We start from the raw sequence: 23,883 nt of genomic DNA on the forward strand, positions 1-23,883 counted from the left end.
CATTAAAAAGCAAATAAGCTACTTTTAATTTTGTTAAAGGTTAAATTTTTTAAATGTTTACATTGTTACAGAATATTTAGTCATGTTGTTGTCAATGTTGACTGAGTGGCCATACTTCTTTTTTTTTGTAAATAAAAGCCATGCCTTTTGAAAAAACTGGCCTACATTTATTTTTTCATCTTCATTTTGAATAAAAAAATAATCGCTAAAAGGAAAAATAATCTATAGATTGATCGAAAAAAATAATCTATAGATTAACCGATTAATCGAAAAAAATAATCTATAGATTAATCGATAGAAAAATAATCGTTAGCTGCAGCCTTATCTGACACTGATCATACAGGGAGCGGATGGACCCCATACTCTCTGAGCACTCCCCACAGGACTTCCTGGGGACACGGTCGAATGCCTTCTCCAAGTCCAGAAAATACATGTAGACTGGGTGGGTAAACACCCATGCACCCTCGAGGACCATGCCGAGTAAGCTGGTCCACAGTTCCACGACCAGGACAAAAACCCCACTGCTCCTCCTGAATCCAAGGTCGGCGTGCAGGTCAAAGAATATAAGTCTTTACTTCGAGAGCATAAAACAACAGAAACATAAGGCTAGTGCAAAGGCACATAGCAGCAGAGCAATAGTCCAGCGCTGCCAAAGAGCAACAGGTGAACCTAAATAGACTTGATTAGAAGTAGAAAACAAGTGTGCTGGCAGGAAACGAAACTGAAAGTGAAGGTGCAGCAAAACAAGGAGTCCAACAGGAAGTAGAACCAAAATAAGCGAAATGATACAGAACACAGGAAAATAAAATACAAACTGTCATGTGGGCTGATGACAACATGATTGATACTGGTATATGTATACATGTATATTGCTTACACATTTTAGAAAATAACTAATTAGAAACATGAAGGCTTTGAATGAATGACAGCCAATAATAAGATACAGTATTTATTTTTTACATTATTAACAATTGTGTCTAATTACAATAAATAATTGTATTTTGTTGATATTGTTACATTGTCTTATGTTATTTTTGTGTTTTGTACTTCATGCTCCAAACATACAGTATATATATATATACTAGGGGTGTCTAAAAAAATTAAATTCTCGAATAAATCTAAATTCTTATTTGTAACGATTCTTAATTATTTTCGTTCTTTTGGTTGTTTTGGAGCTTCAGCCATGATCGCAGTAATTGCAGATAGGCGTTCTTTTTCTTATTCTTTTAGTTTTTCCTGGTGGCACGCATGCATTCGCATCGACTTCCGTTTTTTTAACGAATGAGTAAAGGTGGAGTGACGTATGCCTTAAAGCAGTCTGCACATTTGTAGTTTCTTGTGTGGCAGGGTTCCTGCCACCCTCCTCAAAGTTGCTAAGTGCCAGTGAAAGCGGTACAGACCCCCTCAGGCCATGACAGAGGTGTCATTCAACTACTTGTAAGTCATGTATCATCCAAAACGTTCTGAAAATATTTTATGAAGTTTGAAAAGGTACTTAGTGCTGCTTTAAATATTCTTTTTGTAATTTTTTTATTGTATTTATTTTTATTTGGATTCACTTTACAGGTTCATTCTGAAGGGTAGCACTGAAGCGTACACATACCAGGTACGTTAAGACAATTTTATACTCATATTTTCGTTATTTTTTAAAGTTTTATTTAGACTTTTTAAATCAATGAATGCATTTTATTCTTGCTTAATGTGTATTTTTTTGGTATATATCCATATTTTGGGGCGGCGTGGGTCAGATGGTACAGCGGCCGTGCCAGCAACTTGAAAGTTTCTAGTTCAATTCCAGCTTCCGCCATCTTAGTCATGGATGTTGTGTCTTTGGGCAAGACACTTCACCCACCGTGCTCCTGATGGGTCATGGTTAGCGCCTTGCATGGCAGCTTCCGCCATCAGCATGTGAATGTGACGTATAATGTAAAGCCCTTGGAGTATTGTGAAGGTTTAGTAAAGCGCTATCTAAATACAGACTATTTACTATTACCATTTTTTAGATGAGGAGAAATTCAAACTAGTGATGACACTGCCAAAGCATGGGAACCATTACCCATGAAATAATTGAACAATGAATAACCAGAATAATTGTTACTAATAGAGTAGGTAATATTTGTGTAAATTTAATGATTCTGATCTACATCTTATCGTATGACTGACACTAGTGATTGTTTCCTTGATTTTTAAAAAAAATAACTGATGGCGTGAACGACACTTTGAAGGGAACTGCTACTCAAGATCCAGCTAACTTCAAAGAGCCATAAATCCTATCTCTCGTCCCATCGCAAGCTCAGTCTTAAATAAGAAAATGCTTGGTACGTCTGGAGAATTCATCTGCAGGTGAACGGATCGTAGAAATTTACTTTTCACATATTGCTTCCCAAAAGGTGAGGCAGAGCAGATAATCCTAGTGGTTGCTAAACCAAGAGAGTAAACAAACAACAAAACTGTTTAATATATGAATAATATTTATTTAAATAACTTTACATGGTTAATACGTCCTGTGTATATCAAACACAACAAAGTAGGAACTGTAATTTTGTATTCAAAACACAAAAGGATTACATTTAAAACAAAATAACACATGTCTTTTTTTCCTTTTTTTTAACAAGCGCGTGAGAGTATAAAGTGCAACATACCAAGTTCAATTATAATGGAATGGGAGACCAAAAAATTTGAGTTTTTCCCCCCACCACATACAGTTAAAATGTTGCAATCAACTGTTAACTGCATACTATTAATCATCAGAAAACTTTGGGGGAATACTTTGTGAACATTTCCCAAACAATGCATAGACAATAAAATACAGTCCGTGTCTGTGAGAAGATCCGCAAAACATCTAAGTTAGAAAAGTCACTCCGTTCAGTGTAGGATAACATTCCAGCAGACACTAGGCATTTCTATTCAGTGTTTTAGAAACATTAAGTTCTGCTACAAAGTTTTAGTATTTACTACTCAAAGCAGTGACTAAACGTTTGGGGTCATTCACTTTCTCTCTTGCCTCTCTAGTAGGCTTTTAAAGGGTTTTAGAAAGAGGGTTCTTCTTTACACACCCATTTCTCGGGCTTGTGTGCAGATATGTCGTCGCCTTTAGAGTCCGAGGCATTCTTCTTTGACTGTTTGCAGGACTTCTGGGGATCATTTAGGCTTTTTGTTTCCAAGCTGTCCTTGTTTCGATCAGTGTCCATGTTTTGGACTACCTGTTTTGAGCCGGCATGCATAGAATGTGGAGGATTGCTTTTTTTTGTCATTTTACGTTTTATTTTAGAAGGTGTCGAAATGAACAGCGCCTCAGTGTGGGATGGTAAAGAACTTTTAATGTGGGTGTACGTCATGTCCGGATGCGTCAAAGCTATTAACTCACTAGTGTCCTCAGTTTTAGGCTTTGTAATTGGAAAATGTCCCTTTTCCTCTATTTTTATTCCAGGACTTATTTGATTGTCATCCTCCTCTGTTTTGATGTAGTTCTGGTTGTTGTCTTCGCTCTGGTTATCCAAATATTCGGAACATGGTGGACTGGTGTAACCCTCTCCAGTTGTCTCCTGGTGTTTCTTCTCATGGCTTTTCTTGGTGGCAAGGTAGAGAAACCGCTGAGGACAGAAGGAGCAGCGATACTTCTTCTCTGGGTTGGGGCTACGGGGGGAATTATCAAAGCAGGAGCCATTTTCCATACAGCTGTTGCAGTTGTAATCATTGCCACCGGGCGTCTCCCCTGGGGGACCTTGTTTACCACAAGTACGACAGAAATATGGATGGGAACCAATTATGTGTGCTCTTAAACCGGTCTCTGTGATAAAAGAGCTGTCACAAATGTCACAATTGTAGGTTGTCCTTGGGCTGCAACTTTTGTGAAGACGTTTCGCATCTCCACTCCCACCTAAGATACTGTCTGCTGTCGGCATACTGTCCAGGTTTGTCTCACTGGCACTGACATCGGTTGTAACTGTGTCATTGTAATGGTGAAATAAAGCATGCCTGTGTTTGTATCTCAGCTTTTTCCTCTTCTTTTTTGATTTGTAAGAATAGTAGGGACGCCAGGGCATGTCAGCCATGTCTAAATCATTGGGCTCTTCAACTGTCTCAGACATCATACCAGCAATCTCTGGTCTGAGGCGAAGCCTTGGGCTCTCTAATGTGTCACTTGTTGAATGGAGTTGGCTATGGCCCTCCAACTCCAGCTTTCTAATTTTCCTTTTCCTTCGTGGGAAAAGCTTGGAGCCCTTTATTCTGCGGCGGATGATGGCCTCATCACCTATTTTCACAGTTATCTGGCAGAGTGGCATTGCGTCACCATCTGCGGATGGACCCGGGCATACAGGTTTGGCAATGTAGGTGGCCGTCTTGGGTCCTGCGGTCTTATCGAGCCTCAAATTCTCAGAACTTGACTGTAGCATTTCCTTGGTCATTTTCTCAACTCTTTTTGCAGAAGCTGATAACTCACTAAGCTTATCAACCGTATTCAGTGAGTTTAGGAATGTCACATTTTGACTGATTGCATCAAGAGGGTTATTGTCCACTGTGGATGACTCCGGATCCTTTTGCGAAGGGACTGCACTGTCAAAGTTAATGAAGGGTGAACTTTCCTTCTCAACATCTTTACCTGTACCTTTCTTGTGATCAACGCTGATGCGAGGCATAAAGGGTGCTACCATCATTGGCGTCGCCATGAATGTTAAAGGCAATGGAACACCGTCAGGATGGCTGCTTCCTTCAAATTGCGGGCTGAGAGCATTGTTCTCCAGTGGAGCTTGATAGTCTCCTTCATCACCCTCTGAGAATGTCTGACTATAAGTCTTGTATTGTCTTTTCCTGAACTTCTTAGGCAGTAGTCTGTAGAGTTTGATTGGGTAAACACTGGCTTTCAGACCGCCATTGGCAGATTTTCGCTTCATGGCTAGTGTGGGATCAATCCCGTGAAAAGACTTCTGATGGTTCTTCAAGATGTAATATGTCATGAATGTTTCCAAGCAAAAAATGCACTGGTAGCGGCGTTCGCCTGTGTGCCAGATTTCGTGCTTGGTACGGTACTCTGCCAGTGCAAACACTTTATTACAATAATGACAGGGATAAGCCCTCTGCCAGGAATGTACATTCTCATGCCGCTTCAGACTGGAAAATGTTATATACACACGTTTACATACACTGCAGGGGTATCTCCTCTGACTGCCGCCTGGCATTTTTATATTTTCATCTGGAAGAAGGGGCCTGGTGGCGGCCGTGTCAATAGAAAAAAGGTCAGTCTTGATGTTCTCCTCCCTCAACACGCTACCTGAATGGAGGTCCACCTCTGTGACAGCTATTTCACTAGACTCTAGTTCAGACTTCCCTCTCCCTACCTTCGGACAGTTCTGTTCATGGTTGCGCAGCCGTTTGGGTCGTATGAATTTTTTGTCACAAAACCTGCAAAACAAATGACGAATGGAACCCTTTTTATGTACGTTGGAGTGAATGGCAAGAAGAGCTTCATTTGTGAAAATTTCCGGACAGTGCTCACACCCATAGATTGAGACGCTGTCCTCCGCGTGTGGGGAGCGAGTCGGAGGACAAGACTCCTTCTGCATGTGGCCGTTGGCCAAAGAAACGACTGCATTTACAGGCTTGTCTTTGTCTGCCTCTGGGAAGAGTGGAGGTGCTAAAGTATTTGGTTTATCAGTGTGTGGTTCACTTTGTGTTGGAAACAAAGTACCTCTCAACCTGTGGCGCTTTTTGAGCGGGCCTGTATTCTGGTAAGTTAGTTGTTTGAGCTGTAATGTTTCCGATTTAGACCCTTTGCTATCCCTTTGATTGGGCTGACCTTTTTCTTCAGTGACTTGAATAACAGCATATGAATGATCTGAAAACATGTAGGTGCTTTTATTGATCCCATTGAGGCAGGAGGATGTTGTGCAACTTGCAGGGAGTTGCCCCTCATCTGGTGACTGCCTCGCCTCTTCATCACGGGTAAATGGATTGTTCCCAGGACACCCCTCAGTGATAGAGAAGGCATTGGTAATTCGTGGTCCTCTGCCACCATCAAGCTCCACAAGCCTAGTGGCTTCATCCAGATTTTTTTTAAGCACAGTGGCTGTGCCCCAGTTTGCGGATGTAACACATTCTGGTAAATTCTGAGTTTTGTCTGGTCTCTCTTGGTCTGCGAGCTTTGCTAAAAAAGATATACCAAGTCTTTTCCCTGCTGCTACTAACTCCTGGCTGCTATCACAAGGCCATATAACCTTTGAGGAGTAGATAAAGTTCAAGACACAGGCAAAAACCTCAGACTTAAGGTCCATCAGTTCCAACACCTGGCAGGTAGTCCGTGCCTCACACGTCAGAGCGTTCTTGAAGTAGCCACTGCATGCTGCCAGAATGTTCTTGTGGGCGCGGAACTTCACATCCTCCACCACAATAGTCACATCGCAAAAAAGGTCTTGTGAGCGCTGCTCGTTGAGCTTGCTAAGCACAGTCTGAGGGTGAAAACTATCCATCAGGTTTTAATTGCAGCCATCTAAAAAAACAAAAATCACATTAGTGGCAAACAAAACAGGAAAAGGTACAACTCCTTAAAATAATTATAAATAACAATAAATAAGCACTCTCTCATTATTCAAAAGGTCTTATAGTATCACAACACTAGATGGCAGTAATATTCCAACAGATAAACTACCAATGCATCTTTCAATAAAGCTTTGAGTGTATGTAATGAGCCATACAATATCCTCTTTCTGTTTTTAAGTACTTAAAGATTGATGTTACTGTTTTGGCTGGATTTGGAATCTGTTGGTTTTATATAATAATAATAGACACAAAAAGGAACAAAACTGAATGAAAACTGTAATCCGGGAGAGTATTGTGACTGTAAAAAAACAAAAACAAACCTGCGACGGTACTATGCTATAACTATTCTATTCTGTTGACATGTGAGGAAATGATACAATTTGTGGATTTGCATGAACACATACAGGAAGTTACAGTCCATTCACTGTCACTTTGAAAGCAGAGGCACCTTACGGCAGGGTTATCAAACTTATCAAGCGGCAGGCTGGTCTGAGTCACACTTCATTGTGTCTCACTAAGTCACACACTTCTCTACCGACTATTCATTCTGTGTGTTCAGTGTTGTCCATTAAAATGTGCAGGAAATTACATTTGAGACACCTCTCTTTTTTTTGTTCTGAGCTTTATCTTGAGCAGTGGACATAGTCTGTACAGGTCAGGCAGGTAGTGAGTGATACGACAAATACAATATGGCCGCCACACTTCTCATGTTGCTGAAAATGCAAGCGGCCTCCTTTCTCCGACAGGCCTATGTTGTCATAGCAACCTGCTACTGCGCAGTATAGCAAACATTTCATGCTATCTTTATTCCGTTATTTTCTTCTTTTTTTTTTTTTTTAACAACCTACAACTCAAAAAGCTGAGCTTGAAGCTTGTTTGAATCGGCTACTTTGTCCGCAGCAGTCATTCCTTTCCGCCCCAAAGGAATTTCTTATCACAGCATGTGATGTGTCATGGCTGTAATGCAACATGTTTGTTATTTACTAGTTTAACCTTGACATTCTAAAGCTGCAATATATCTTCCTTTTTTTTTTTTTAACTCTACACTATTTTTCATACTACATTCCTAGCGGTAACTTAAAAATGTGTTATTCTCCACACCTAACTGGCATAAAGCGGTCATGATATTTTTTTAATGTACAAAAACAAATCACTAACAAAGCGATGACGGTCTATCGTCTTCTAAAAAAAAAAAAAAAAACGCCAACAAAGCAAAAATTTAACCATGCAAAACATACCTCAGCAAGTCAGAGAAAAGGGATGCAGGTCAACGCAGTGTAACTTTTCAATTCCCAATTTTAATAGAAACTGTTTAGCAAGGGCGAGACGGAAGTCTTTTTTTTAATAAGTGAACAGGAGTGCTGTCAGAAGCAGAGCCTTTTTCCGACATCTTTCCTCCTCTCCCTCTCTGTGTGCGGACGACTCCAGCTTCCCTGTCTTTAGCTGCTATCTTTGCAGCCCGAGTCCTGATCTGGATCTGCCCTGCTTTTTCCTGCTCGAGCTGTCCTCTCTTCTGTCCTTCCGCGTCGCGTGGCTAAACTGGAAGATGGGCGAGAAAACGACGCGTGCATTGCAGGAAATGGCAACTTTTACCGAGCCTGGCGGCAGGGCTGAGGAGAGAGCGGAGAGATACTGGGTGCTACGTTGCACACGAGCTACAGAGCAAACGCAGCTGCGTTGCTGGTAGCAGGGGTTCTCTGCTATACATAAATGCCTCATTAATCCCCCCACCAGCGCCACACCAGCTGCATCCCGATGCTGACCATAACCAAAGAAATCTCTTGAAAGATGTCAAGCAGCTAAATATTTTTTCAGAAATAAAACCGTGAATTCATGCATGGGGAGAGTCTCACCAGGTGCAGCAATATGCGCTTACAGAGGCAACGGTTAGGTAATGCAGAACCAAAACAAGATGGCGGAAACTGTAGTCCTCATTCGTAGCACCGCAAAGCAAAGTAGGAACGATTTCAGACCTTTTCTCTCACAATCACAGGAAGCTTGCGCACATAATGTGATTTTTAGGGTAAAACAGTCCGATACTAGCAGAGTATATGCTGACATAGAGGCTGCAGATTGATGCACAGGCAGCAGATGCGTCAGCACTGCAGACGAGAGGAAGGGGGGTGGGGGCTGAATCTGAACCCGCCATGGCACTGAGCATCTCACTTGCCTGTGAGGATGGAGACGCAGCTTTCATTTCCGCGGGTGTAGGTCACATGACTATTTATTTCAAGATGGCTGCAAGCAACTACGAATGTCTCTCAAAAGACATTTGATCATTCGCCGTTTATACACAATTAATCCCCAATGTGTCTTCTTGAGAACCAGCATGCCTCTGTAATAGGCATTTGATTTTCAAATTAATCCAGTTCTTAGTGATTGTTATTGATAAAAAAAAATAATAATAAAAAAAATAGATTTATTTGTTTTTATTCGTCCTGTCCAGCCACTCAGGCAAATTGTATTGTTGATGCAGATGCCCATATTTACTGTACAGATTTACTTAAGAAAAGAGAAGTGCCTTATTTTTATTTGACTTTATCAAATGTTTGGGTAGGATTTTATTACAGAAAACCACTTTTCTTTTAAGTACTATAGAAATGTATCAGAGCTGTTATATATTCTACGGAGGAATGTAGTTATTCATACAACTGGAACCCAATGTTAGTAAAAAAGCATTGATTTTGAATCGAGAATCAATTCTGGATCGAATAGTTACTCCCGAGAATCGAATCGTGTGGTGCCCAAAGATTCACAACCCTAGCAAATAGCACTGTTGTGCAAAACACAAACGTTCCCTGCATAGGACGCTGGCTCTCGGGCGGATATAGTGTGGTTTCCTCTTCAGGGCAGGTATAAGAAATAAATCCGGTCTCATCAATGCACATTTAACCACAAGTAAAACATATATTCTTTTAAATTACATTAACTAGAAAGCAACCTAGACACCAACTCAGGGGTGTCCAAACGTTTTCCACTGAGCACCGTACACTGACAAGTCAAAGCATGCTAGGGCCATTTTGATATTTTTCATTTTCAAACCAAATCCAAAATATTTATTTTAACCTTTCAGGCTTCCATCAAGTTTAGCCTCGAAGATCCGAAAGGGTCTCAGCCATAAAAATTTTAAAAATATCACTTTTTTTCAAGGATTATATTTTTTCGATGTAAATTTCATTTTTTAAATATTTTTTAAGGCATTTTTGTTAAAGAAAACCCTGTTTCATGGCAAAACCACAAAAAACAAAATATTTCCTACCCAAAACTTTTCAAAGCGGAATATTCAAATAAGTAAGTAAATTGTATTCATAAAGCGCTTCTCACAGATAAAATCACAAAGCGCTGTACAAAACAGGTGAATTAAAACAACAATTCAATTAACACAACAAGGGCAACATTATGAAAAGGATAAAAAGTGGATTAAAATGATAGTTAAAACGTGCATTAACTAAAAGCTTTACTAACAAGAGAAGTCTTCAAATGTTTCTTAAAAGTGTAAACACAGTCAAGCTCACGGAGGGACTGGTGCAAGTTGATCCAGAGTCTGGGAGCAATAGCCTGGAATCTTTAGGAGACCCTGGCCTGAAGACCGGAGGCCGCACCCTAAAGCTTGGGGGCATAACAAATCAGTGATGTACTGACGGGCCCCACTATGCAACGCACGGAAAGTCAGGACTAAAGTCTTAAACTCTTTGCGGAATTTGACTGTAAGCCAATGAAGACTGGATAAACTGGGGGTAATGTGGCCTGTTCTGTCCAATGTGAAGTAATTGGATCCATGAATAGATAATTCATAACATTTATTTAGATTAATTATCTTTTGAGCAATGACACTTTCTGAAGAAAAAAAACAGCCTGCATGGCAGCTTTGTGTTACCAGAGTCAACAATGCAACTTTTTCTCGTTACATTTCACCTGTTTGATCTTTTAGTTTCCATTTTTTTTGGGAACAGTACTTTAAGAATGTGCCGCGGGCCGCACTTTGGACACCCCAGCACCCACTAATCATGTAATAATGACACTTGTCCATTGGGGATGTGACTCATACAACTAGGGCTGCGGCCATCGATTATTTTAGTCATCGGGTAATCCATCAATTATTTTGTTCGATTACTCGGATAAAACACACTTTATAGCCTCAATGTGTTTTTTTAGTGTAAATAGTTGAAATACATTTTTTTTCTGGTATTCAGATTCTTTTTTTTCTAATAAATGCACATTATCAATAATAAAATTGCACTTTTTAAAAAAAACAACTCTGTTTGTCGTCACACAGATAACGGTACTCATGGCCGTAACTACCATTGAGGGCACCGAGGTCATGTCCTCCGTATTTTTCAAGTGACAAGAAGAAGATGATAGGATATGAAAAAGTACTTTACGTTACACATCTCTATGCGTTGATCCTCTTCTCTCAATATACGATCTCTGGTCATGCACAGCCCGCTACAACTCCAACAATGTCCACTTTAAATTTACCCTATTTTTCGGACTATAAGGCGCACCTAAAATCCTTTCATTTCCTCAAAAATTGACAGTGCGCGTTATAACCCGGTGCGCCTAATGTATGGCATAATTCTGGTTGTGCTTACTGACCTTGAAGCAATTTTATTTGGTACATGGTGTAATTATAAGTGTGACCAGTAGATGGCAGTCAAACGTAAGAGATACGTCTAGACTGCAATATGATGGCAGTAAACAACACCAAATCTTTAAAATGTTCCGTTGAGAATATAGAACATTACACACGGCGCTCAAAAATGTGTCAAAATGTTTTTAGTACGATTTCCGTAAACTATGAAGCTGCACCGCTTGATGGATTGCCGGTGCATTAAACATACAAGTATTATGATGGTGCGTGTATTAGGACAACAAAATGGCACCAATTAGCAGACATGTTACCTGCCATTTTGTTTCACAATATTATGCAAAACCAACTTTTCTTACCTTCTGGTACCTGCTGATGTGTATTTGAGATCTGCATAAGTCCTGAAAATGTCTGTGCGTTCGCAATTGTAGTCTGTGCCGACACCGTAGTCATTAGCTTCTTCTTTTTCTCTACCTTCTTATGTGGCATTCATTTTCCGCTGTTGCCATTTTTAATATAAAGTAGTGTAAAGTTCTTACTTATATCTGTTAGTAGACTAGCTATCAAAGCGCTAAAAACTGTTGTAGGTTTACATAATTCACCCATGGAACTTTAGTTATTAGAGGGTTCCGGTCGGACGTTTTTTGATGTTGAATTATTGAGCCACGGATGAGAAGATGCTGCTCCGTTATTGATTTAAGTAAAGTCTGAATGTCATTTAAACAGTTAGCTCCATCTTTGGACATTTCTTCCACTCTCGTACTTGCACGCTACAACGGTACAACAAAGATGACGGGGAGAAGACGCTGTCGAAGGTGAGCCACGTAGGTAAGACCGCCCACAAAACAGCGCATCCTGAAGAGACGCTCAGAAAGCTACTTGAAAATGGTCTGTAAAACATAATCTATGCACTCTCACCAAAGAACCACCATCACATATTATGCAGACCACAAGATAGTGTTTTAAATTTAGAAGAAAAAAAAAATTACCCCTTTAGTGCGCCTTATAATCCGGTGCACCTTTTGTATGAAAAAAGACCTGAATAAACTCGATCATCAGCAGTGCGCCTTTTAATCCGGTGCACCTTTTGTATGAAAAAAGACCTGAATAAACTCGATCATCAGCAGTGCGCCTTTTAATCCGGTGCGCCCTATGGTCTGAAAAATACGGTAAACATTATCCGATCCAAAATGTGCTGTCAACATAACGTTAACATGAAATCATACTGATGTAACTAATGTTGCTTTCACCTGAAGGAAATTGATGCGGAAGGAACGCTGTCGGTATAATAGAAATGCAGAACATGTGCTCTGCGTGGGGCTTCGCGATTAGTGGATCAGTGAAGAAGCACATTAAAATGTCAATTATTGAATGACAAGGCGCTTCATACAATATTTTACCCCAAACATATTCCTATACACGTCATACTCAGTCACTGATTAAAATATAAAAGCAAAGTTTCCTTCATCACTTCCGGTGGCACCGTGGCGGACGTCATTAAGACTTGCAGTGCAAAGCAGAAGATCTTGGGTTCGAACCCTGGTCGTGGTTGAAAATTTGGTATGTTTTTTAAATGTATGTTTCAATTATGTTAAGTGTTTAATATCTTAGACTTTAGGATATTAATAAAAAAGTGGACTGTTACACAATAATGCTGATTATCAAAGATGTTAGACAGATTGTTACAGCTCAATTAAAGCGTTTGCTATTCTGGAAATGAATTGCATTGCTCAAGGTAATATCATTTATATGGTGCTGGGATACCCATAATTGCAGCCTTTCAAAGTTCCTCTTGGACAACCAATTTTTGATCTCAGTATTCGTCAAATCCTAGTTACGGCCCTGACGGTACCCACACACCACCACTCTCCTGTGCGCTCTTTTGCAGCAGCTTTGTGGAAACTACAGTACAGGCCAAAAGTTTGGACACACATTCTCATTTCAATGCGTTTTCTTTATTTTCGTGACTATTTACATTGTAGATTGTCACTGATGGCATCAAAACTATGACACCTGTGAAGAGAAAACCCTTTCAGGTGACTACCTCTTGAAGCTCATCGAGAGAATGCCAAGAGTGTGCAAAGCGGTAATCAGAGCAAAGGGTGGCTATTTTGAAGAAACTACTATATAAATTTTTTTTTCAGTTTTTCACCTTTTTTTGTGAAGTACATAACTCCACATGTGTTCATTCATAGTTTTGATGCCTTTGGTGACAATCTACAAGGTAAATAGTCATGAAAATAAAGAAAACGCATTGAATGAAAAGGTGTATCCAAACTTTTGGCCTTTACTGTATGTCCGCATCTTTGAAGTTCCTGGCACTCCATGCAATTTGGATTTTATTTATTTTTGTATTAGTTACACTCAATTAGTCAAAGTTTTTTTTATAATCGAATCAATAAATTACTCAATTGTTGCAGTCCTATTGACAAAAGCTTACAATTCAATTTGATTCTGATTCCTGAGGGTGACAATTCTTGATTCAAACCGATTCTTGACATACATTATTAGTATATAAATCACAATAAAACAGGTCACAAATTACAAAAGATCCTCTTAGTTGCTGACGTGTATACTCTCAGCAAGTAAGCGCAGAGATGGTCTGAGAAATTTTAATTTCCTGAAAATTAAGAATCGATTTGGAATCGTGATGAACAACAGTTGCGATTCAGATGTCAATCAATTTTTTCCGACAGCCCAACTACGTACAGGAAGAGAGGCCTTTGGAGACACAAGCAACTGCTAGTCACTCTTTGCGACCAGGCAAATAAATTGATGTTGTGTCATTGTCTGGGGATACCAACTACCTTAGGCCAGATACACACACAAAACATTTTTGTCCCGACTTTTCTCTTTCCGCTCGATTATCTCATCTTATAAGACTGTCTTGGGTCTGATGTGTGTAAAGAGAGATTTTTTTCTCTCAATAATTGGCTCCAAAACAGTTCGGGCCAACAATTGTAAATATTAAACTTGTTTAATAAATACTGTAAATTGGGGCTATTTTGAGAGTCGGCTAGTTATCGACAAACTAAACCGCATGGGTCAAACTCAAGGCCCGTGGGCCAAATCTGGCCTGCCACGTCATTAAATATGGCCCATAACATAATTTTATGTAGTCCGCCATGTAGTTTTATCGTGGCCTGCCACATCCTTCTAATGTGGCGCTTAACTTGATTTTATGTGGCCCACCACATCATTTTATATAGTCCATCATATAATTTTATTGTGGACCCGCCACGTCAATTTAAGTGGCCCTTCCCATTATTTTAAGTGGCAGGCCAAACAATTCTAATGTGGCCACTGAAAGACTGGAAATAAACAAGCACTTTCTGGCTAAAATGACTTGTTCTTTCAATTTTGACAGAAAAATGTTGCACATGCATACACGTTTTACTCTTTCATAGTATCTGAAGCATTTTGGGGGTTATCAAAAATAAACACTTAAATGACTGCTTGTCAACTTAACTTATGTTTTTTCATCCCTCAATCTGCAAACATTTTTATTCATCCAAAACACTTACCTTATAAAATTCTGTAAGAAAGCTATTATACCTTTATATTCATATATATATATACACACCTGTATATATATATTCACGGTTACATGTGGCCCTCTGAGGGCAGCCATAATTGCGATGAGGCCCCCATTAAAAATGTGTTTGACACCCCTGATTTAAACGATTAGTCAACTAATAGGATTTTGCATGTATAGTCATAGGCTAGCTATGTACTGTCAGATCAGTGCCCTCCATCCCGGAAATTGAGCAACACACCGCATTAATTCAAAAAATTTTGGGACTTGACCGGTAGATCCTGAACATAAAAATAAAATTAAATGCTCTCAGAGATTGAGCAACAGACCTGCTAAAATGTTCGTCAATTTTCTACTCAGCATTGAATTTGACCTTTGACTAAGGTTGTACACTTGGCTCCTCTTCTTGTACGCAAGTTGACAATTTTGTGTTCAGTCTCTGAAACATGGATATTGACTTGCGTGATGTGCACCTCCCACTAAAATCCTCGAGCTGGGTCGACTCGGATCGTTAATGTTGTAATGCATCGATTTGTTCCAGCTGCAATTACACTCTCCTCCCCGTATAACTACCATTGTTGTCACAAAGTTGGAAACTAACCAGCTAAACAGTCGACGGGTTGTGGTTGCTCAGAGTGTTGACACCGCCTACGAACAGCTTTAAAAGGAGGTGGTCCAAACTGTGGCCCAAGGGCCATTAGCGGTGTGTGACTTATTTGTTATACTGCGCGGGACGTTGTAGGAAAGAAATTAAATGGAAAAAACCCTGCAGAAATGGGGAAAATAAAGAAAAGGCATAACGTAACAACAAAAAACTGAAACGATGTTACTAGGAACTAATAATAACACTAAACTGTGTCATTAAATACGTACATGTAACCTGCCTGGTTTGGTCCCCGCTCTTCTGCTCCACCTGGGACTCGAACCTGGGTCGTCCGCCCACCCCTGGTAAGTGAATTTCCCCAAAGTAGGGACTCTATTTTTAATGTTTTTTATGAATATTATATGCCTTTATAGTCTTTATAAGCCCTTCACACAGCTTCCACACACACATTGAACAATTAACCAGTGTCGGTAGGCAGGTGACACTCCTGATTGACAATCAGGGACAGGTGAGCTTCCTAATAGCCAACCAGGAACAGGTGAGGAGATAAGTGTTAAAGTACCAGTACAGTGGAAAAACAAGTTGACTTCTATATCCATTTGTAGTTACAATCTGCAAAGTATGTAAAAAAAAAAAAACTTTAAACATCACGAAAAGCCACAAATTCACTAAGCCATTTTGAATATTACGCTCCGAATACCTTCGGTTATTCTCTGAGATTGACGTCACGTTAATAACGCTTCTGCATTATGACCATGTTGTCAGATCAGTCATACTGAAAATACACAAACATTGAAAAGAGATGTGCTGTTTGTCATTTACAATCATTATGTAAGTCAAGAACACATGTTTGGCTTTTTTTATGCATTCTAAATCGGAAATAAATAGCTAACAATCGAGTCAACAGATTGAGGGTCCTCTGTTGCACTCATACGCTCTCTAAAAACATCCAGAAACTGCCAACAATACTCCAGTCCCATGTCTTGACCTGAAAATTAACCAAATATGAGTCATATTGTTATTATAAGCGCTAACGCAGGCGGACTATTTTAGAAACGCATTGATAGCAATGAGCTAATGCTAGCTTACGCTGCTATTGTTGACACAATGAGCCGACAGCTGCCTTTGGTTCGTCTCAAACTTGCAAAAAGTAAATTCTAGATTATAAGTCATGCATCTCTCACCTGGTAGTAGACAAATGTGGCCATGAACCGACAAGCTGGTAGACTTTCACTTTCAGGTCGATGGTGAAATAGACCCCAAAAGAAAATCTTAATTTCCCTTTAGGATTATTAAAGAATTTCTGATTCTGATTCTTCATCTAAATGAGATTATGTGAGCGTCACGTCGGTCGGCATCCCACCAACAGTGGAAATATTACAGTGAGTGTTTGTTTTATTTTGGTTTAAATGATTAGTTTGTATGTTTAGCACCTTACAATGCTGCGGATGCTATAGTGCTACAATGAAAATGCATTCATCACTCGGCTTCTAAAACTTAATAATATTCTCTTTAAGTTCGGGCTCAAAAAAATTAAGTCCTGGTCAGAGATGTCCGATAATGGCTTTTTTGCCGATATATTGTTGTGTTTATGTTGTGTTACGGTGCGGATGTTCTCCCGAAATGTGTTTGTCATTCTTGTTTGGTGTGGGTTCACAGTGTGGTACATATTTGTAACAGTGTTAAAGTTGTTTATACGTCCACCCTCAGTGTGACCTGTATGTCTGTTGACTAAGTATGCTTTGCATTCACTTGTGTGTGTAAAAAGCCGTAGATATTATGTGATTGGCCGACACGCAAAGGGCCTTTAAGGTTTATTGGCGCTCTGTACTTCTCCCAGCGTCCGTGTACCACTCCGTACAGCGGCGTTTTGAAAAGTCATAAATTATACTTCTTGAAACCGATATTTTCGATATTACAATTTAAAGCATTTATCGGCCGATAATAGGAAATCTCTACTTATTACTCATTCTCTTTAAGTTCAAACTCAAAAAAATAAGGTCTTGGTTCATAATTTTCCCAAAATAATTGTAGTTGGCTCTCACAAAGTCTGCTTGATTAGCATTGTTGTTGATGGGGAAGGGATATGTGGTTCCTTACTCTGCATCACGGATCGCATGACTGGCTTGCTTATTATCTCTCAAAATGGCTCGGGAATCTCTGTGAAGTTGATATTATTTTGATCATATCTATTTATTCGCAAACTTTGGAAGTCTCTAGGTGTCATAAATCAGATATATATGATAATAGCTTCAATATAGAGGCAACTTGTTTTTCCATTCTACTGGCACTTTAAGAAGCAGGAGTATTCACTGAAGACGCAACTACAAAACAGGCAGAAACACGAAAAACTACACAAAACTACCACGCAGACTGTGACAGAGTCTAAAACCTACATCATTTTAACATGAAGGCCGAAACAGGTACTCTATTGTACTTTCAATTTTGCGACACCCTAAGACTGCGGTAAATGAACCGCCAAGTGGAGAGAGAACGCTGTCACTTTAAGGCTTTTGACAAAAGGTAAAAAGTGCCATATACCATATAAATAGACCTTGTCTGTGCCCTGCAGGTTTTACCGTCCAAAAGCAACTATAGCAGTGGTTCTTAACCTGGATTCGATCGAACCCTTGGGTGTTCGGTGAGTCGGCCTCAGGGGTTCGGCAGAGCCACCGCCGCGGCGGTCAAGACACGCCCGACTCATCGTGTAAACAAAAACTTCTCCCTGTCGGCGTATTGTGGATACCCCCAAACAAGGTTCCCTCTAATTTTCCATATGTGTGAGCAAACGCAAAAACTCCTTGAGCAATCATGTGGAGCGCATGTAAGCCACGTCAGACGTGCACATGCACTGTGGTCACACCAGCAGCACACCTGTCCCAAACCTGACTAAATAACAAGTTCAATGCTTTATTATTGTAATCAAATGACAGCAGTCATTTCCATGAGATTATTTTCTCATATAAAAGTGTTTTGGCCCACTTACAATGACTATAACATATGTGTGCTAGTATTATATGTCTGGGTGGGGGTCCTGCTTTGGAAATAATGTGTATCCCTTTCAGATATCGCATTTAGTTCCCATTAAACATTCACATGTTGCACAATGAGATGTAAACATGGCATTAGGTGTACATTCCTGTAACTTTCCGTTTGTAAAATATATCTTTATTAGTATTTCTTTAATATAACAACATCATTTTATGATTACGGTTCGGGTTCGGTGAATGCGCATATGAAACTGGTGGGGTTCGGTACCTCCCACAAGGTTAAGAACCACTGAACTATAGTAAATGGAGGCAGGTCAAGCACTAGGACCAAGTGGGAAAGCTAAAAGCTTTTTTCCTTTGGACCGCCCACAAGCTCATGGATTGGCTCTGTTGTTCCTTGCTGCCGTGTGATTGGCCGTCCTAGCTGTCACACCATTTGGTCACGGCTCGAAAGCTTGTGTTTATCTTTCACCTAAATCCGTTTACGTTAGGCCTTTCTCCTGCCTGGGTGACGTTAGCTAGACACATTTTAATACTGCGTTATCATTTCTATGTGTTTGGTCATTAGGTGCAGTAATTGTACTCCACCCCCTCTGAAATCAAAATGTCCTTCAGTTCTCTCAATGTCACCACAACAAGCACATTTTAGTAGTCGCCTTACCCAAACGTGCGGAAGTCTTCAAACGCGCAGGAAGGGAAATGCTCCTGCTATTTAGGATCACACCCCTTCGCTTCGCATTGCGCTCCGGGTCAGACTTTCAACATCTTCTTTCCGAGCCGTCGCCTCGTTGGCGGTCCGCGGGACAAAGTTCTGGCACAGCTTCCTCCACGATCCTGGCGTTGCCATGTATAGTTGGGGAGTTCGCCTTGTGGGTGCTGCTGCGTCACTCCCGTTGCATCACTGACCCACAAAGACGACAAGCTCGAGGCTAAAGGACGACAAGGAAAACAATCAGGACTTCTTGATACCCTTCCAGCAAATACGCAAAGCCGCCTCAGATCCGGGCCGAGTCTCTGCTGTGGTATTCAGGAAGTGGTCTGGCAGACAGATCCTGTATTGTTATGTAATGATTTTTTTGATTTTTTCATTATTTGTCCTCTGCTGGACTCAGCTGAGAAGGAAGTATCCAATGTGCAGACAAGCTAATAATAACAGGCCATAATACCTTCCTGTCAAACTTTAATGTCAGGAATTCCAACATAGCTAGCAAGCTAAAACATGAACAATGAAACTAAATTGGCTCATGCGACATGTAAACGTACATTTTTCTGAAAAAAAAACGACACTTTCGTGTTCATTCTATTAACACCAGACAATAGAAGTTAGCTTAAAAAACTAATAAAGGCACTCATGTATCACAAAGATGTTAGCATGTATTGCTTCTATTGCTATAATGTTTACAAGAAGAGAAACAAGGAAATAATGCATACCTTTTGTCTTACGTTACTATTGCTTGCTTGTGCCGGTGTCAGGTGACGTAAGACTTTTTCGGATGTTTCTTAAATGTGTGCGAGTCCTTTAGGCCGCAACTGGGGGAACAAAATGACAGCACTCGTTTTGCACACGTTACTGAAGGGTTTATTGTACGCCAGCCTCCGCCTCCTCGCCTCATCTGACTATTGCTTTGCTTTGTCCTATGGCGACCTCTGCTGGCCGCCCAAGGGAACACGCCCATACAGGCTGTATTTAGGAGAGTGCAATACCGATGCATTCCGGGAGAGAGCGCAGGAGTTATTTGCCAGAGGTGGCCCATACTAGAAGTGTTAGGATTCGGTGATGACTGATACCGACACTGCAATTTGTCAATATATTTGATAATTATAATCATAATAAAGATTTTAGGCAAACAACACAGACAATGTTAAACATCAACAAAATAATACAATTATTATTTCATGTCTATTTTATAACACACAATTGTTTGAGCGGAATGAATAGTGCAAAAATATTATTATTGTCTCTTGTGGTTTGTGAACAATATTGTGTATGAAAACAAACACAACAGAGCTACATCAGTACAAACAGTATCTACAAGTATGGTATTAGTATTCATTAGAACATATTAGGTTTTTTTTTAGTTTAGTTTATTATTTCTTCGGTCAATGGTCAACAAAATAAACAAAAAGTTTTACATAAACAAACAGATGTACACTACCGTTCAAAAGTTTGGGCTCACCCAAACAATTTTGTGGAATAGCCTTCATTTCTAAGAACAAGAATAGACTGTCGAGTTTCAGATGAAAGTTCTCTTTTTTTGGCCATTTTGAGCGTTTAATTGACCCCACAAATGTGATGCTCCAGAAACTCAATCTGCTCAAAGGAAGGTCAGTTTTGTAGCTTCTATAACGAGCTAAACTGTTTTCAGATGTGTGAACATGATTGCACAAGGGTTTTCTAATCATCAATTAGCCTTCTGAGCCAATGAGCAAACACATTGTACCATTAGAACACTGGAGTGATAGTTGCTGGAAATGGGCCTCTATACACCTATGTAGATATTGCACCAAAAACCAGACATTTGCAGCTAGAATAGTCATTTACCACATTAGCAATGTATAGAGTGTATTTCTTTAAAGTTAAGACTAGTTTAAAGTTATCTTCATTGAAAAGTACAGTGCTTTTCGTTCAAAAATAAGGATAATTCAATGTGACCCCAAACTTTTGAACGGTAGTGTACATTCATAAACAAACAGTTGTACATTCATTAAAAAAAAAAAATGTTGCAGACCGAAAGGCCGCTGAAGTTGAACACTTATTGCGCCTAACACTATTAACAAATTCATGTACGAGATGAGCTTCCAAAAAAAATAGGAAATTTCCTTTTCACAACATATTATAAATACACATTGTACACAACATAAATACTGTTCAATTATATACACAGTAAAGGCATGTGAAATATCCTTGTACACATGTTAAACCTTTGCACCAATTATATACTATATACAAACAATTATACTTCCATTATATTTATAACCCACATTTAGTTTTTAATTAACATTGATCATCGTATTAACTACTGTGTTGATTCAAGAGTGCTATATTTTTCCAAGACATTGGTCTTAAAGTTTTTTTAAATGTGTGAATGGAACTGGAACATTTTAAGAAAACATCCAAGCTGTTCCACAGATGAACCCCCCTGACAGAAACACATCTACTTTTTAAGCTCGTTCTTATGTTTGCTTTCTGGAAGACAGCTGAACCTCTGAGGTCATAGGGACTCTCCCTGGGTTTGAACCTCTCCTGTAGACACCCAGGCAGCATGTGGTTATGAGCTTTATATGTCACAATAGCAGTGTTGAGGTCAACAAGATCTTGCAGTTTTAATGTTTTTAATTTAATAAACAGAGCATTGGTATGGTCATGATAATCCGCATAATTTACAATTATAATCGCTTTCTTTTGAAGTAAGAACACTGAATTGATGTTTGATTTGTAATTGTTACCCCAGATTTCCACACAATAATTAAGATATGGGAATACGAATGAATTATATAACATGTTAAGAGCCTTTTGATTTACAGAGTTTTTAATTTTATGTAACATAGCAATGATTTTTGCCATCTTTGTCTTGAGTATATTTATGTACAGTTTTCAATTTAATTTATCATCTATATCGTCCTGGTCGTGGAACTGTGGACCAGCTCTATACTCTCGGCAGGGTCCTTGAGGGTGCATGGGAGTTTGCCCAACCAGTCTACATGTGTTTTGTGGACTTGGAGAAGGCATTCGACCGTGTCCCTCGGGAAGTCCTGTGGGGAGTGCTCAGAGAGTATGGGGTATCGGACTGTCTGACTGTGGCGGTCCGCTCCCTGTATGATCAGTGCCAGAGTTTGGTCCGCATTGCCGGCAGTAAGTCGGACACGTTTCCAGTGAGGGTTGGACTCCGCCAAGGCTGCCCTTTGTCACCGATTCTGTTCATAACTTTTATGGAAAGAATTTCTAGGCGCAGTCAAGGCGTTGAGGGGATCTGGTTTGGTGGCTGCAGGATTAGGTCTCTGCTTTTTGCAGATGATGTGGTCCTGATGGCTTCATCTGGCCAGGATCTTCAGCTCTCGCTGGATCGGTTCGCAGCTGAGTGTGAAGCGACTGGGATGAGAATCAGCACCTCCAAGTTCGAGTCCATGGTTCTCGCCCGGAAAAGGGTGGAGTGCCATCTCCGGGTTGCGGAGGAGAACCTGCCCCAAGTGGAGGAGTTCAAGTACCTTGGAGTCTTGATCACGAGTGAGGGAAGAGTGGATCGTGAGATCGACAGGCGGATCGGTGCGGCGTCTTCAGTAATGCAGACGCAGTATCGATCCATTGTGGTGAAGAAGGAGCTGAGCCGGAAGGCAAAGCTCTCAATTTACCGGTCGATCTACGTTCCCATCCTCACCTATGGTCATGAGCTTTGGGTTATGACCGAAAGGACAAGATCACGGGTACAAGCGGCCGAAATGAGTTTCCTCCGCCGGGTGGCGGGGCTCTCCCTTAGAGATAGGGTGAGAAGCTCTGCCATCCGGGGGGAGCTCAAAGTAAAGCCGCTGCTCCTCCACATCGAGAGGAGCCAGTTGAGGTGGTTCGGGCATCTGGTCAGGATGCCACCCGAACGCCTCCCTAGGGAGGTGTTTAGGGCACGTCCGACCGGTAGGAGGCCACGGGGAAGACCCAGGACACGTTGGGAAGACTATGTCTCCCGGCTGGCCTGGGAATGCCTCGGGATCCCCCGGGAAGAGCTGGACGAAGTGGCTGGGGAGAGGGAAGTCTGGGTTTCCCTGCTTAGGCTGCTGCCCCCGCGACCCGACCTCGGATAAGCGGAAGATGATGGATGGATGGATGGATCTATATAGATTCCCAAAAATTTTGTTGAATACACCCTTTCTATCTCCATATCATCAATTCTTATATGACACTGCATGTTATTTTTCCTATTTCCAAAAATTATTGATTTTGTTTTATTTAGGTTGATTGATAGTTTATTGGCATCAAACCTTTGCTATCAAATAAGTAAGTAGTTTGTAAGAAAAGGAGAAATATTTTTACTGTGACAGTGTTATGATAATGATAACAATCAGAACAAACGAAAACTATTTCATAATTCAACATACACTATAACTGTATGAAAATTCATTAATACTATTGATAGTGGGCAGCACGGTGATACAGGGGTTAGTGCGTGTGCCTCACAATACGAAGGTCCTGGGTTCAATCCCCGGGCTCGGGGTCTTTCTGTGTGGAGTTTGCATGTTCTCCCCGTGACTGTGTGGGTTCCCTCCGGGTACTCCGGCTTCCTCCCACCTCCAAAGACATGCATCTTTTCTGGATAGGTTGATTGGCAGCACTAAAAATTGGCCCTAGTGTGTGAATGTGAGTGTGAATGTTGTCTGTCTATCTATTCTATTTACTGAGGGACCCCATTTTTATGACTAGCTCCAACACTGATGTTATTGGTGCGTGCAAAACAGCAGCAGGTGGCTGTGGCCTTCGGGCCGGTTCTAATACTAATCAAATATCATCCCGGGGGCCACAGATAATTCATTCGCAGGCCAGATCTGGCCCGCAGGCCTTGACTTTGACACCCCTGTTATACAGTGTTATGATAATGATAAAAATCATAACAAACGAAAAATATGTCATAATTCAACATTG

The 23,883-nt window shown here is 40.4% G+C and overlaps 1 protein-coding gene across 2 annotated transcripts; it reads right to left on the reverse strand.

The window, feature by feature from the left end:
• Positions 1-2,474: 2,474 nt before the first annotated feature.
• On the reverse strand, positions 2,475-19,830 carry LOC133663652 (zinc finger and BTB domain-containing protein 38-like). 2 transcript variants are annotated; one of them, XM_062068295.1, is made up of 3 exons: positions 19,686-19,830; positions 18,916-19,183; positions 2,475-6,487 (listed from the first exon to the last, which is right to left on the reverse strand). In XM_062068295.1, exon 3 carries the CDS (start codon positions 6,465-6,467, stop codon positions 3,030-3,032), a length of 3,438 nt encoding a protein of 1,145 aa, XP_061924279.1. In that variant the 5' UTR covers positions 6,468-6,487; positions 18,916-19,183; positions 19,686-19,830; the 3' UTR covers positions 2,475-3,029. The 2 variants fall into 2 exon arrangements, with proteins under 2 accessions (XP_061924279.1, XP_061924280.1); XM_062068296.1 differs by lacking the exons at positions 18,916-19,183; positions 19,686-19,830 and adding an exon at positions 7,776-8,074.
• Between the last annotated feature and the right edge of the window lie 4,053 nt (positions 19,831-23,883).

The sequence above is a fragment of the Entelurus aequoreus genome, linkage group LG13 (genome assembly GCF_033978785.1).
Source record: "Entelurus aequoreus isolate RoL-2023_Sb linkage group LG13, RoL_Eaeq_v1.1, whole genome shotgun sequence".
NCBI lineage: Eukaryota > Metazoa > Chordata > Actinopteri > Syngnathiformes > Syngnathidae > Entelurus > Entelurus aequoreus.

Excerpts from the sequence above, each read along its gene's own strand:
- LOC133663652 (XM_062068295.1), bottom strand. The coding sequence starts at position 6,467 with ATGGATAGTTTTCACCCTCAGACTGTGCTTAGCAAGCTCAACGAGCAG.